We start from the raw sequence: 14,598 nt of genomic DNA, 5'->3' as shown, positions 1-14,598 counted from the left end.
CCACCATCATCATCAACGACACCCATCCCCACGTCATCACGCCACCACTCCAACGGACGACGACGACGCGTCAACGGACGACGACGACGACGGACGATGACAACATGCCAACAGACGACACGACACGTCAGCGGACGACGACGACGATGACGACGGACGACGACACGTCAGCGACGACGACAACGGCCACGCGTCGACGGATGACAACGGACGACGACGGCGACACGTCAACGGATGACACGACACGTCAGCGGACGACAACGACGACGGCCACGCGTCAACGGACGACAACGACGACACATCGACGGACGACGACGACGACGGACGACGACGGCGACACGTCAACGGACGACACGACACGTCAGCGGACGACGACGACCGACGACGACAACACGTCAGCGACGACGACGACGGCCACGCGTCAACAGACGACGACGGATGACGAGGACGAGGACACGTCAACAGACGACGACGACAGACGACGACGACGACACGTCAACGGACGACGAGGACGGCCACACGTCGACGGACGCCGAGGACGACGACCACGTCAACCGACGACGTCGACGAGCCCTCTCCCTTTTCCCTCCCCCCTCCCTTTTCACTCCCCCTTCCCTGTCCCTCCCCTCCCTCTTCCCCCTTCTTTATCCATCCCTTCCCTTTTCCCTCCCCCTTCCCTTTTCCATCCCCCTTCCCTTTTCCCTTGCCCATCCCCTCCCTCTCTAGTATAAACTGCATGTAATTAAATATATTTTGTATTATAATTGAAATACATCATTTTTTGTGTATTTCTATCAAATACACTTTGATTTTCCCTATTCAAGTCTAAATATTATAAGGAATTCTTAGGATTAAGTTGTGAAATATACATTTTAGGCCTTCCTGTGACATTCCTGTGCCATTCCTGTCCATTCCTGTGCCATTCCTGTCCATTCCTGTGGATTCCTGTGCCATTCCTGTGGATTCCTGTGCCATTCCTGTGGATTCCTGTGCCATTCCTGTGGATTCCTGTGCCATTCCTGCAGGAATCAGTGGGGCATGACGAAGTACTGGCATCATACAGTTCCCCGAGCAATTCCCAGCTCAAGGTTTTGGCAGAGGAATCTGACGAAAGGCGTCATAGTTATTTTTGTTTGCATTTTTCCTTTTTCATGTTGACATATTCTTGTAGTTCTTTTTTCTTATTTTAGATTGATTTTTGGACAGGCAGCACGCGAGAACGTGCAGTTGCCTTGTGATTCTTTATGTGTATTTAAGGTGACCTCCCACCTATCGAATGGAGCACTTTTCTTTCCCCCCCCCTTTTTTGTTCTCTCTCTCTTAAGTTGTCACGCATCAAGGCGCGGCATCCCTCAAGTAACAAGTTCAAACGCTCAAAGCATTTCAATACCCACGCCATCAAGTCAAGGTTTTAAGATTTAAAGTTGCTGAGTATTCTACGCTTGAGCACTTGCGCTCTATCTCCCTTGTTCCTTTACTGCTCTATTGTTTGTTCTGTTTTCTGTGGCAGACGACCAGTGACCCCATCCCGTCCTTGAACTTTCGTTCTTCCACAGTGGTGACCGAGACAGGGGTTCTGGTTTTCCGTTCTGTAACCTCAACTGTTGTCGAGAATTAGTTTGGTATGCTTTCACCTTTCCATTTGGGTTAATTATTAGGCTTCCAGCCGCATATATCCGCCTTTTTCACTTTGAGCACGACCAACGCCCCACCACCCTTTGCAAATTTCATCCACTCTCTACTAGGAGAAGCCCGACGTGGTTTATTCTTCGATTCGACTGCATATACGCTAAGTTTTCCTTCAGAAATTCGTTTTTTATTTTTAAAATTTCTCCCTACAATCTCTCATTATGGGTCCCGATCCTATTCTTCCCCTTACATCTGTTGACTCCATGAATTCGTCTTCTTCTGATACGAGCCTCAACGCCACCCTAGGCGTTCCCATGCCTACTCCCAGCACGCCTGGCGCTCCCAAATTCAGGGGAAAACATGTTTCTGATTTTTTAGACGTGCTTGAGCAACATGCCGATAGCGCTAGAGTTTCTCATTCCCTCCTTCCTGGTTACGTTCTCAGATATTGTTACTCGAAAGTTCGTTTGGTTATAGGAGCTTCTTCGCTTCTGTCTGGGGACGACTGGGTTAGAACAAGAGTGTACCTGACCGACCTTTATGGGTCGAATGACTCTGTCCCTCCTAATTCTCCTGATCGTTTACGCCACTGGTGTTCCAGTCATGGAGAATCTGGTAGTATTACATCTCGAAAGGATGTGGATAAGTACTACCGAGATTTTACTGCATTATCCTCTGATTTGACCCCCCATAAAATGCTCGATAATGACGTTTATCTTTGCTTTTATAGAGGTATCCCGATGTCTTTACGCGCAAAGATCAAGAAGCGCTTACCGGCCGCTAACCTCAAAACGTCTTTGCCGCCCACGACTGCAGTGCTACTCGGACTTTTGCGCGCAGAATTCGATGAAGAAGACTTGGATGCGAAAACCACCTCTGTTAACGTGAACCTGGATTCGGATTCCGACTCAAGTTCGAGCGACTCGGACGAGGACATTGATAAGGTAGTCCTATCGAAGAAAAAGAAGAAGAAGCCAGTGAAAAAGGTTACTTTTGAAAAGACGGTCCCAGCCGCGCCGATAGTTGAACCGGTCAACCTTACGTCGGTAGATCAACTGGCAAGACAGATGGAGGAGTTAAGGCTTGCTCACGCTGAGATTTTACGTTCTGTCAGCAAAACTTCGAATTCTAACCAAAATTCTACCCAGTCTAGCAGAGAAGCAAGGTGTTTCTTTTGTGACTCGACAGGCCACCGTCTCGGACTCCAGTATTGTCCGGAAGTTAAGGTGTGTATCAATGAAGGACTTGTGGCTTACACCCCTGTTGGTAGATTAGCTCGCATAGATGGGTCTGAACTCCCTCGAGCCTTTGGAAGTGATGGCGGAGTCGCCAAGGTCTTGCGAGAACAGCACGCCGCTTCGAGCCATTTAAAAGGTAAGGCCCGGGAGGTTTCAAGAGACCTACCTCCCCATATGGCCAACTATGCGGGTCTGTTATTTGACGGTGAAGAGGTTCTTTCTTTGGACGTGTACAATGCGTCGCCCTCCTCGGTTGTACCCGAATGGCGTGCTCCTCCTTCTTCAGCTCTAGCTGTCACTCGATCTCAAAAGGACAAGGAAACTCGCTTTGATCCTATCAAACGTCCAGAGAAGAAACAAACTGAAGCTAAGTCAATTCCAAATTCTACTAAACCGCCTATTCCTACGCTCAGTAACCTCAGACCAGCAATAGCCCCAGTTCAGTCAACTCCCCAGGCCTTCAACTTGAGGCCTCCCACAATTAATACAGAAGACGCTTTTAAAAACCATCGCACGGCACCTTCAAAAACTAAGGACGTCGAGATGAAAGATACAACAACCAAAGCTAAGTCAGCTCCAGCCTACCATTTTATGTCTGACATACAAGAGATGCACGACCTAGACAAGATCGTACGAGAAAAGGTCAACAAGACAATTGTTCAGCTCGAACTTGGAGAGCTCCTCGCAATTTCGGCATTCCTGCAAAAGTCAGTTAGCAATATGACGAAGACACGTCGAGAATATACATCCAAACCAGTTGTAGCAAACATTGTAGAGGTACTCGAAGAGACGGAATGGGTGGAAGAGGACGCTTCTACATCTGACTTGGCAGGAGGATATGAATCGGACGATGAGGAGTTTTATCGTTCTCTTCCTGCTGCAGAATCCTCTACTAATTCAGGTTTTATCGAGTCACGTGTAGGTCTTGAGTTCGACGAATCAACGGAAACCAAAGAAGACGTCTTGGTACGATACGCGTCAGCAGTCAAGATCCACCTGACTCCGCAGCCACTTTTTGCAATGGTCACCGGGCGCTTCAAAGGGAAATTTGCAGGAGTGGATGTCATTTTCATGATAGACACAGGTTCAGAGTTAAATTTAATGGCTAAGGAGTTTTACGATAGAACGAACCTCGCGATCGACATGGACGGAACACAGTGGTCTCTCAAAGGGATTAACAGGCGGCCTGTACCTCTCGGCGGTTGCGTTCGCGACGCAGAAATCAAGATCTCAGGGAGGCAATTCAATCATCACATTTTTGTTAGTAGGGAAGGGACGGGCAAGCAAGAGATTATCCTGGGCCAGCCTTGGCTTCAGTGGTATTCTGCTTCGATTCAGTACACGCGTCAAGGGGCAATGAACATGCGAGTTTGGCAAGACGGAGATGGGGACAAATTTGATTGTTGTAATCAAGGCCCGTCTATCTTTATTCCTCTCTGCATGCCTGGCAGTGTACTTTACACTCCTCCACATCATCCAGTTGGACTCCGGCAGACTCCAACTATAATACAACCAACTGTCTATATTTCTGGATGATAGATGGACTGCACTCATTTTAGACTGTCTCAAGGAAATGTTGTAAAAAATATTCTTATCAATGTTAATGGCATTGCCTAGGGCCTTACCCCGAAAGACTCCACCAGTCGAACGGGATGAGCCATATGCAGGAATCCCCCCCTTTGGTGGACTAGCCATAACCATATCTGCATTTTAGAAAGTTTAACGCCATATCATAGAAGACAGATAGATAAATCATACCTTCACCATGGTGCATGGATGCTGCTGGACTTTCATTGGCAGCAGAGTCTAAACGCTTTGTTGGCCGCCCCTGCGAGATAGCACTAAGGTCTAAATGTTTTACTTAGCACCAACATAGCATAATGATACATGGTATATAGATATCAATAAAAAAAATAAAGATAAGCATAGCCTATCCAGCCTTCTTGACAATCAGGATGGGTGGTGGGTTACATACCATCCTGACGTCGAGACAGGTTTTCACTGTCAGGAAAGGTGGTGGGGTATCCACCATCCTGACTGTGATGAGTGGGGATGAGACATGGTAAGTTGGACGCACCTGTTGTGTTGGTGACAGTGTTAGCAGGCACGTCACGCTGATGTGTGTTGGTGGGCGCATCGCGCTGACGTGCAGTGGTGGTGTTGGCGGGCGCATCACGCTGATGCGTGGTGGTGGTGTTGGTGGTCTCATCCGGCTGACGTGTGGGCGCATCACGCTGACATGTGGTGGTGGTGTTGGTGGGCGTGTCATGCTGACGCGTGGTGGTGGTGTTGGTGGTCTCATCCGGCTGACATGTGGTGGTGGTGGGCGCGTCACGCTGACGTGTGGTGGTGGTGTTGGTGGTCTCATCCGGCTGACGTGTGGTGGTGGGATCATGCTGACGTGTGGTGTTGGTGCTTGCGTTTCGCTGACGTGTGTCGGTTTTGGTGGTAGTGCTGGCATTGGCGCGTGGGGCACGCTGACGCGTGGCGATCGGGTTTGCGTCCTGCTCCTTGTTCACCTCGGCGTGGCCCTGCTGGTTGTCGTGTTCGTTGTCTTGTTCGTTGTGCTGGGTGTCTTCTTTGTTGTCCTGGTCGTCTTCATTGGGTCGTTCCTCGTTTTCGTTGTGTTTGTTCTGCTTGTCGGCTTCGGCGTCGTGTACATTCTCTTCGTCGCTGTTTGTTTCATCTTTCCCACCATGTGGATCAGCGGCTGGGCGGCGTCTCGTAGTGGTAGCAGGCTGAGCAGAGGCCGTGTCGTCAGGGGGCGTGGGTTGGCCAGAGGTGGGATCGGCACGTTGAAGGGAGCGGCGTGGGGGAGCGACACTGATGCCGCTGGCGGATAGCACGCGCTTGGCACTAGATAGAAAATAATCAATTAAAATAGAAAAAAGGAGAGGGGATGGGATACGTACAGCGTTTATTTTGACCTGGGCGGCGATTCGAGGGCGGCATCCTCTCGATTGCGGTCCTGGGCCGTTTTCCTGTGGTAGTTGTTAGTGGTGGCAAGCTGGGATGGAGATTGCGCCCGATCGGTGGCAATCGTCATCGATGATTGCCATCGATAACGGGGGTATGCACTTTTGAGCGGCTGCTCTCTGCCCCCGGCCTCGATTCCCCCCCTTTCCTCCCCTTCCTTTGGTCTTCGTAGCTTGGTCCTCGTGATCAGCCCATTGGTCGGCAGCGGTCTCTTCCTGGTCGTCGTCGTCGTCGTTTGCATGGCACCGGCTTCGTTTGACAGGTTGCTCGTCCGCGTTTGACGTTTGGCGCTTCCGTGACGTGGCCTTCTTCGCTTTCGGGGCCATACGTGGCACTGGAGTTGATTGAACGAGGTGGTGGTGGGAGGAAGGTGGTGCCGTGAGTGGTTTGAATGATGTGTGGAGGTGGTGGGAGTCAGAAAGACAAGTGTGTGAACGCTAAACAAACACGTTTGATCAGTGTGCGGAACGTGCCGAGAACGAGGGTATATTATGCATATAATTTCTATGTATACTATAGCCTTCGTGGTCCAGCTGGTTGAGCATTCATAAGTATTATTGTGACCATGCTCATGAGGTCAAGTGTTCAATTCTTGCTATTGCGCTTTTTTTTCTTATTATATAATAAGTTAAATAACAACAACTGTGATGCAATTCATGTCTAGCTGGACTCCATGTGGAGTCTGGTTAATTTATGAATCAACAGTTGTTCTGAGGTGGAGTCCACCCTGTCCAGATGGGTCCACCTGGAGAGCAGCTGGACTCCAGGTGGACTCCAGGGGTATTCTAGACTAATATTTGGCTGGTTACCACTAAAGAAAAAAGTGTGGATGGACTCCAGAAATCCATCTGGAGTCTGCCAGAGTCCATCTGGAGTCCAACCGGAATATGTGGAGGAGTGTAAAGTCCTCCAGAAAGGGGGATAGGGAACGTCATACGCGAAGTGTTTTCCAGATGTACAAGAACTTGAAAATAAAACGTAAAACATTATCTGAGAGAAATATACTCTATGCAACAACTTGGATTATTTTTGAACTGCATGATTCAGTATAATACGATTGTAATTGTCTGTCTGTATGTTGTATACAATGGTTGAAGTGAAATGGGACGGGTGTGTTGTAAGTGAAATGGTGATTAGAGATGGTGAGTACAGGTATGGGAGATAAATAGATCTAAAGAGGATTGTTAGACGGCGACAAAAACGATGCCGATGCATACGGGGGAGGACGTTGATGACCCTGAGGATGGAGGGTAGCAAGGATAACAAAGTGTGTGTGATCTGGCTCAGACTTTGCCAACGACAAGAACACCAGGTGACAACGACCAGCCAGCGAGAAAGTACCCACAACAACATCCTACGCGGAACCACACCCAAAGTGCCCAGCACTAGGCGGAGCATGCAGAAACCGATCCACATGTCAATCATACATCTTCATAGTCTCCTCCAACGCATCCATATCAAACGACATATCAATATCACCAAATGAAGAATCGTTAGGGTTGTCTTCTTAGACTCTTCTACCATCAGCGAAGTGTTACCCTCCTCTTCCTCTGGGCACGCACATTTCGCATTGGATTTTGAGGCTATCACTGCTTGACCCAACTTTGAGGATATACTTGAACAATTCGGAATCAGCTTTGAAGGTATCACGGACTTCGACTTCGACCCAGAAGAGTCATGTTGGACTTGAGCTTGAACCCCCAGACCATGAGACATAGACACACCAGGCGTAACACAGACATCCGAATTGTCCGCTGAGCTCGGGGACGACCGGTACCCACCACAACGTTCCGGTGAGTCCCCATTGGAAGAGAGGGACGAAGGCAGTGGTGGGTCATTCCTCGTAACAGGGCCAGTCGTAGCACCAACAACTGAGGTACCGTTGTTCTTCACACCACCAACACCAACACCATTCCTCGTACCCTGACTTCCCAACAAAAGCACACCCTGATTCCCATAACCTCTCTCTGCTCAATTCTTGAGTCTGTCCTTCTCTATCTTTGTGGTCACCTCCCTCTGTCACAGGTCTTCTCGCCGAGCGCTGCCACTGAATTTTCGCGAAGAATGCAGTGAGCGAGATGGGGTGTGGGGGTAAACCTAAAGGAAGTCAAGTGCTGAATTAACAAAATTCGGCTATCTTCGTTCCCTATCCCCTTGTGGGTGTTGATATATTGGGCCAAAGGTCGGGCCCGGCTTCAACAACTTTTTCAAAGAAATGACAGCTGACGTTCGAAAAATGGCAGAGTTCGGAATTCAAGACAAATACAGGTACAAAGCGATACTTCAACAATTTGAAGAGCTAGAACTGAACAACTCGAGGTAATTCCATGTTTCTTCCGACTAGTAAAAAAAAACGAAGCAGTAAGGAAATTAATCCAGAATGAAAGCCAGTCTTGAACGTACCTAACCCGTATTCACTGAAGCACGACACTGACATGGAAGTTTCCATTAAGAGTGCCCACTGCTGTGGATAAGAGGCAACTGGCAGGATAGACGACTTGGAAATAGATAGCAGGGGTGCCGGACTGCTTCATGGTGTACGTTCCAAAAGCGAAGAAGGTCGCAGTTCCCTGAGAAGGAATGGGGGTGACCGTATTGTTAGTGTTGATGTTCCTGATGGTGAAATTGGCAACGAGAGCTATCAAGAAGGTCTTAATCAAATTGGTTTGGCAACATCGGATGTGGAAGAGTAGAAACAGTCGATGATACATACACATTTTGCGGGATTCAAGTTACTAAGCTGGCAACAAGTCAGATCATGGTGATGCCAGTGAGATGAATGTATGAATTTGTGAACATACCAGAAGGAAAGCTTGAGTTGGTGGGGTGTGCGGTCGAGGCAAGCGACATTACGGTTCTTATACGCCGCAATTAGGCTAGTGTGGTCATTTGGTCAAATTTTGGGGTGCTGCTTCTCCCTTCCGAAAGTGCTTGCTCGGAATCATGGAAATCCGGCAAGTAGTGCACTCCATGGCTAAATGAAGGCGAGATTGTTCGAGCTCTTTACTCTCCCCCACCTATTCCTACCAGACTCCTACTGGATTCCCGGAATCCTACTGGACTGGACTAGGACTGGGACAAATTTCATGCTGGCTGATCACCATACAAATTTTGTACCCTAGTCCTAGTGGAGTCCTAGTAAACTCCTACTGGAATGATCCCAAATCACCAGGAATTGTGGAATTCTGCTGGATTTTTAAGGAATGAGTCCAGTAGGAGTCCAGTACAAGGAGTCCAGTAGGAATTTCCAGGGACAGGGAGCCCAGTAGGACCAGCAGTTTGTCACTGTTGTTGTTATTATATAATATAAAAAAAAGCGCAACCTGACAGAATTGAACTCTCAACCTTACAGATGGAGTGGCAAATAGTGCATACAAAGCACTCTACCACTTGCACTACGACAGCATTATGACAGGTAAGTATTATATACTCTATATACCAACGTACTGACCTCCTTCCTAGAAAGGATGTCGGCGAATTCCGCGAGTGGGAATTTTGCCCAAACCCAACAACACTCGACAACACCACCATCACCACCCTCTTGCTCACCCACCACGAACACGTCACCTCGTCACCACCATCGCCTCGTCAATAGCGACCACCACGACCACAACGGATGACGACAACACGCGACCACAACAACAACAATGGGCCATGACAGATGACAACAACAAACAACCACGGCACACAATGACGACCCCACCCACGGACACGACAACCACCCACGAACCACAAGCACCCACCGACACGACAAACAAGAAAGACGAGGGACAGCGACGACCCCCTCCCACCTGCCAACCGTAACACCCACCACCACAAACGACGCCCGCCGCCCACAAAAAACACCCAGCACACACAAACGACAACTGCCACCCACGAAAAACACCCAGCGCCCATAAACGACAGCCGCTGCCCATGCAAACGACAACCGCCGACCACGAAAAACGCCCAGCGCCCACAAATGACATCCGCTGCCCACAAAAAACACCCAGCACACCCAAATGATGACCGCCGCCCACGAAAAACACCCAGCGCCCACAAACGACATCCGCCGCCCATGCAAATGACGACCGCCGCCCTCAAAAAACACCCCGCCTATGTGTGCAAATGACACGGCGCCCACGAAACGACGACTCCCTCTCTCCCTCCCTCCCTCTCTCCCTCCCTCTCTCTCTCCCTCCATCCTTCTCTCTCTCCCTCCCTTCCTCCCTCTCTTCCTCCCTCCCTCCCTCTCTTCCTCTCTCCACCTCTCTCACCCCCTCCCCCCTCCATCATTTCACTTCGCTCACTTCCCCTCCTTCCATAGCTCTCTCCCTCCACCACTCCCTCCATCACTCCACCACTCCCTCCCTCTCCCTCATTACATTAGTAAAATATGTTTCTGTATTTAGTTGTCATTTCACAATACAACATTTGTTTAAATGTGAATTTTGAATAGAAATTTGAAGTTCTGACTTGGTAATACATTGAAGTTGATATTCCAGTGGGAATCCAGTAGGAATCCAATGTCTGGAGCATTTCATCTAATTTGTTTAAGTTCAGTTGGAGTCCAGTGGGAGTCCAGCAGGAGTCCAGCAGGAGTCCAGTAGGAAGGGAATGTGAAAATGCCTTTTTGGAAATTTTGTTGAAGTCCAGTAGGAATCCAGTAGGAATAGGTGGGGGAGTGATAAGTATTGGATTGTTCGATAACAAAACTTCATGTTCGTTGAAAAGATTTTGCTCAGTGCGACACGCTCCCAACGTTCATCCTGTCAAATCTCAGCTCCGGAGTTTGTTCCTGCCATCCAATGGTTACGGGACCGTAGCCTACCACAAAAAGCACATGAGCGAGCGATCCTTATCGTGAGCATCTTTGGATTTGAAGGGGCGGTGTGTTTTCGAAATGTCATCAACTTGCAACTTGATTCTCCAAGTAAACACTTGGCGCACTCCTGTGGCAAGGTTAGCTCAGTAGGTCGAGGGGTAACATGGAAAGCTGAGTAGGAAATAGAGTCCTAGGAATGGGGTTTCAGTACTACAGAGACGCCATGATTGTCAAAGGTCACGGTCAGCTGCCAGCCTGAGAAACCTGAACGACTGTTTTCAATAACTTACTCAAAGGGACTGGCTCAAGTCTAGATCATTTAGTTACATGATCAAATTCTTCTGAGCGTCAAGATAAACCAGATCATTCTCCTTGAAAGGCAAGGGGGTTACTTAATTTGGAAATGCCATATAGTTGGCAGTGGGTTTGTGATTTACGACGAGGGTGAAGTGAGTAGAGGGAGAGAGGCGCTGCTTGTTGAATGCCGCTGAGTATGCCTCAAGACAGTAAGGACAGGGGGAACTGATTGGTGTGAGCCTGAAAGTTGAGGAGGGGGTGGTGCCAGTGTAAATGCATTACTTACTTACCGAACATACATTCTCTCAAGCCAAACAAACCCAAGTGATCTTTGCACACAGAAGGATCTGCCATTTATTTGTGGAGACCTGATCTGGCAGATCAATTGAGTGAGTCTCGGCCAGGAGCGTTCTGCGTTAGTCAACTTGAACATGCAGGTCTCCCACCGTAACACGTCCCCATTGCTGAAGTGCTGAAGTACCGGACTTCCACAAACTTCTATCTTGACGCTGAGAGAATTTTGATTACACAACAATATACGATTTGGGCTTCTGACGGCTGACCTTTAACAAAAATGGCGTCCCCACTACTGGAACCCCGCAGTCTTCTTCTCAGCTTTGCGGCAATAAAGTTCAAGTTACCCCTCGACCCACTGAACTATCCCCTGGCGATAACTGCAGGGACTGCCCCTTGCAGTGTTCTTATGGCGAAGCATTGCAGTTGAAGATGTTCGAAGACATATCTCGCCAGTCCAAAGACGGGTCCCACGATAAGGATCGCTCACTCATGTGTTTTCTTTGTGGTAGGCCTACAGTTGGAAAGCAGGAAAAAACTCTGTAAGAGGGATTTGACAGGAAGAGTGGTGGCAGCATGTATACTACTAGCCGAAAATTGGACAAACGTGTTGTTATCAAACAATCTCTTGCCTTTGTTTAGCCATAGGTTCGAGTGTTCATTGTTGGGGTCGACGCTCAACCTTCAACCTTCAAGGCTGTGACACCAAGACAACCAAGGTCACACATTACATGTACAAACAAGTTTTCATGAGATTCGTTGTGCAATCTCACATGCAAACACTGTAATTGCCGCTGTTCCATGTAGGGACTGTCACGGATAGGCTAATCCTGGGTAAACCCGAAATCCACCCATATTTGGATACAATTGATGGATTCGGGTAACTACCTGGACTATACGCAGGTATCTGTGGGTAAATTATATATTTTTAGACCTCTTTGAGATATTTTGAGTGTACCTGCCCTGAATAGATAAGAGTGTGTTATCTGTGTCCTCAGCTCCCTTTGCCTCTTGCCTCCACAGCACTATGCCATCACAACGACTCCCTGTCCCTGCTGCTTGTGGAAGGGGTCCAAATCGTAACCTGCCATTCGCTCCCAGCTATCACACAAGCCCTTCACCATAAAAATTCAATTTCCCATCTGACGACGACACAAACAGCTTAGATAAGGATATTTCAGCTCCTCCAGTACTAGTATCACCAATAAAACGTTGCCAACGTGCTGCAGCACCTGGAATCAATAAACAGAGTGACTTGGAGGTCTGGGAGTTGTCAGATGAGGATATAATTGGTGAGTCCTTTGCATTTTAACTTCAAAAAAGATTGTAAATTCTTTTGTATAGCTGCTGCCAAGACAACATGGTGTTCTGATGCATATGACCATTATTCAGTCTCCCTCCAGCGTAATTTTGGATCCAAGAGAGAGCCTCTCTCTCTCTCTTATGTGTTTAGATGCAAGTCACGTCCGGATAAGCATCCTGTGGTTGTTCGGCCACATTCAAAGACTGCAGAAGGTACTAGTAACATGTTGAAAGGGATGAATGCATGTCTTCAGGCACAGGGGATCTCCAAGATGCAACCAAAGGACGATGCTCCTATACCATACTCTGTAGCAGGTCATCGAGCTCTACTTGCACAGTGCTGTGCTACCAGTGCATGTCCATTTAACATGGTCTCTGATCCTGACTATCTGAAGGAGGTCCAAATGCTTCGCCCTGGAACTGCAGCTCACAGTCCCAATACGATCAGCCGTGATCTCAATCAAATTTATCTTGACATGTCAATTCATGTCAAGAATTACTTTAAGGTACTGTTTTTCTTTCTTATCCAATAAATTCAAGTTGCTAATGAAAGGACAGTCACTAAACAGAGGTCTTTACCATCCCCCATGAGTTCCAGCAGATTCCAAGTGGAATGTCAGAATTCCATGGAATTCCGACGGAAACCAGTTGGCTGGAGCCTCAGCCATTCTGGTTTCTAATTCCATGGAAATTCCAATGGAATCCGACGGAATCCAGTGGAAATGGTTGGAATCCGGGAGCCTCCTGGAACAGTTTCCATTGGAATCCATTGGAATTCCAACCAGATTCCATGGAATTCCCATGGAAAGTACATTTAATATATTCCAGTCAAATTCCAACAGATTCCGAGACATTCCAATGAATTCCAATATTTGTTGTTGTTATTATAATATATATAAAAATAAGTGGATGCATGAGGATTGAACTCTGGCCTCGGGAAATATCACATGAATCTCTGAGCAGCAATATTTCCGCTACACCATATGGCTGTTAAAAGCCTGGCAACATTAATTCTATATAACCCATCCTCACGCCCACCTTCCTAAACGAGTCATGGTGTTTGCCGGCGTCACCATCAGCATCTCCGTTTTGCTGTCAACCACAACCACAACCACCACCACCATCACCGCGACCAGCGCGGTCACCTCCAATCACGCCCATGCCAACGGACAATGACGACAACGACAACGATGGACAACGACACGACAACGACAACGGACAACGACACGTCAGCGACGACGAGGATGGCCACACGTCAACGGACAACAACAGACGACGAGGACAACAACAACAACACGTCAATGGACAACAACAATGACACGTCAACGGACAACGACAACGGACAACGACAACGTCACGTCACGTCAATGCACGACAACAACAGACGACACGTCAGCGACGACGAGGACGGCCACACGTCAATGCATGACAACGGACAACAACGACGACGGACGACAACAACAACAACAATGGACAACAACGACAACAATGGATGACGACACAACAACAACAACAACGGACGACGACATGACGACGACAACGGACGACAACACGTCAGCGACGACGAGACGGCGACACGTCAACGAGGACAATGGCCACACGTCAACGGATGACGAGGACAATGGCCACACGTCAACGGACGACGAGGACGACAACAACCATGTCAACCGACGACGTCAACGAGCGCCCATGACGATGACGAGCCCCCTCCCTTTTCCCTCCCCCCTCCCTTTTCTCTCCCCCTTCCCTTTTCCATCCCCCTTCCCTTTTCCATCCCCCTTCCCTTTTCCATCCCCCTTCCCTTTTCCATCCCCCTTCCCTTTTCCATCCCCCTTCCCTTTTCCATCCCCCTTCCCTTTTCCATCCCCCTTCCCTTTTCCATCCCCCTTCCCTTTTCCATCCCCCTTCCCTTTTCCATCCCCCTTCCCTTTTCCATCCCCCTTCCCTTTTCCATCCCCCTTCCCTTTTCCATCCCCCTTCCCTTTTCCATCCCCCTTCCCTTTTCCATCCCCCTTCCCTTTTCCATCCCCCTTCCCTTTTCCATCCCCCTTCCCTTTT

General features: G+C 48.6%; 4 protein-coding genes across 4 annotated transcripts; 3 read left to right on the top strand and 1 right to left on the bottom strand.

Annotated features, from left to right (window-relative positions):
• Nucleotides 1-5,860: 5,860 nt before the first annotated feature.
• On the bottom strand, nt 5,861-6,169 carry LACBIDRAFT_300318 (uncharacterized protein; the record flags this gene model as incomplete). Its single annotated transcript, XM_001882980.1, has 1 exon — nt 5,861-6,169. One exon carries the CDS (start codon nt 6,167-6,169, stop codon nt 5,861-5,863), a length of 309 nt encoding a protein of 102 aa, XP_001883015.1.
• Nucleotides 6,170-9,251: 3,082 nt separating this feature from the next.
• Nucleotides 9,252-9,647, top strand: LACBIDRAFT_300317 (uncharacterized protein; the record flags this gene model as incomplete). Its single annotated transcript, XM_001883095.1, has 2 exons — nt 9,252-9,258; nt 9,310-9,647. The coding sequence occupies 2 exons, from the start codon at nt 9,252-9,254 to the stop codon at nt 9,645-9,647; spliced, it is 345 nt and encodes a 114-aa protein (XP_001883130.1).
• Nucleotides 9,648-10,725: 1,078 nt separating this feature from the next.
• LACBIDRAFT_328931 (uncharacterized protein) lies at nt 10,726-12,771 on the top strand (the record flags this gene model as incomplete). The annotated part of the gene is made up of 8 exons (XM_001883094.1): nt 10,726-10,784; nt 11,069-11,096; nt 11,548-11,746; nt 11,881-12,022; nt 12,142-12,147; nt 12,400-12,530; nt 12,583-12,642; nt 12,692-12,771. The coding sequence occupies 8 exons, from the start codon at nt 10,726-10,728 to the stop codon at nt 12,769-12,771; spliced, it is 705 nt and encodes a 234-aa protein (XP_001883129.1).
• On the top strand, nt 12,765-13,131 carry LACBIDRAFT_300316 (uncharacterized protein; the record flags this gene model as incomplete). The annotated part of the gene is made up of 2 exons (XM_001883093.1): nt 12,765-13,046; nt 13,099-13,131. The coding sequence occupies 2 exons, from the start codon at nt 12,765-12,767 to the stop codon at nt 13,129-13,131; spliced, it is 315 nt and encodes a 104-aa protein (XP_001883128.1).
• Between the last annotated feature and the right edge of the window lie 1,467 nt (nt 13,132-14,598).

Source organism: Laccaria bicolor, genomic scaffold, assembly GCF_000143565.1.
Source record: "Laccaria bicolor S238N-H82 LACBIscaffold_19 genomic scaffold, whole genome shotgun sequence".
Lineage (NCBI taxonomy): Eukaryota > Fungi > Basidiomycota > Agaricomycetes > Agaricales > Hydnangiaceae > Laccaria > Laccaria bicolor.
Note: the sequence above shows the minus strand (reverse complement) of the source record. Positions and strands in the feature narration are given on the sequence as shown.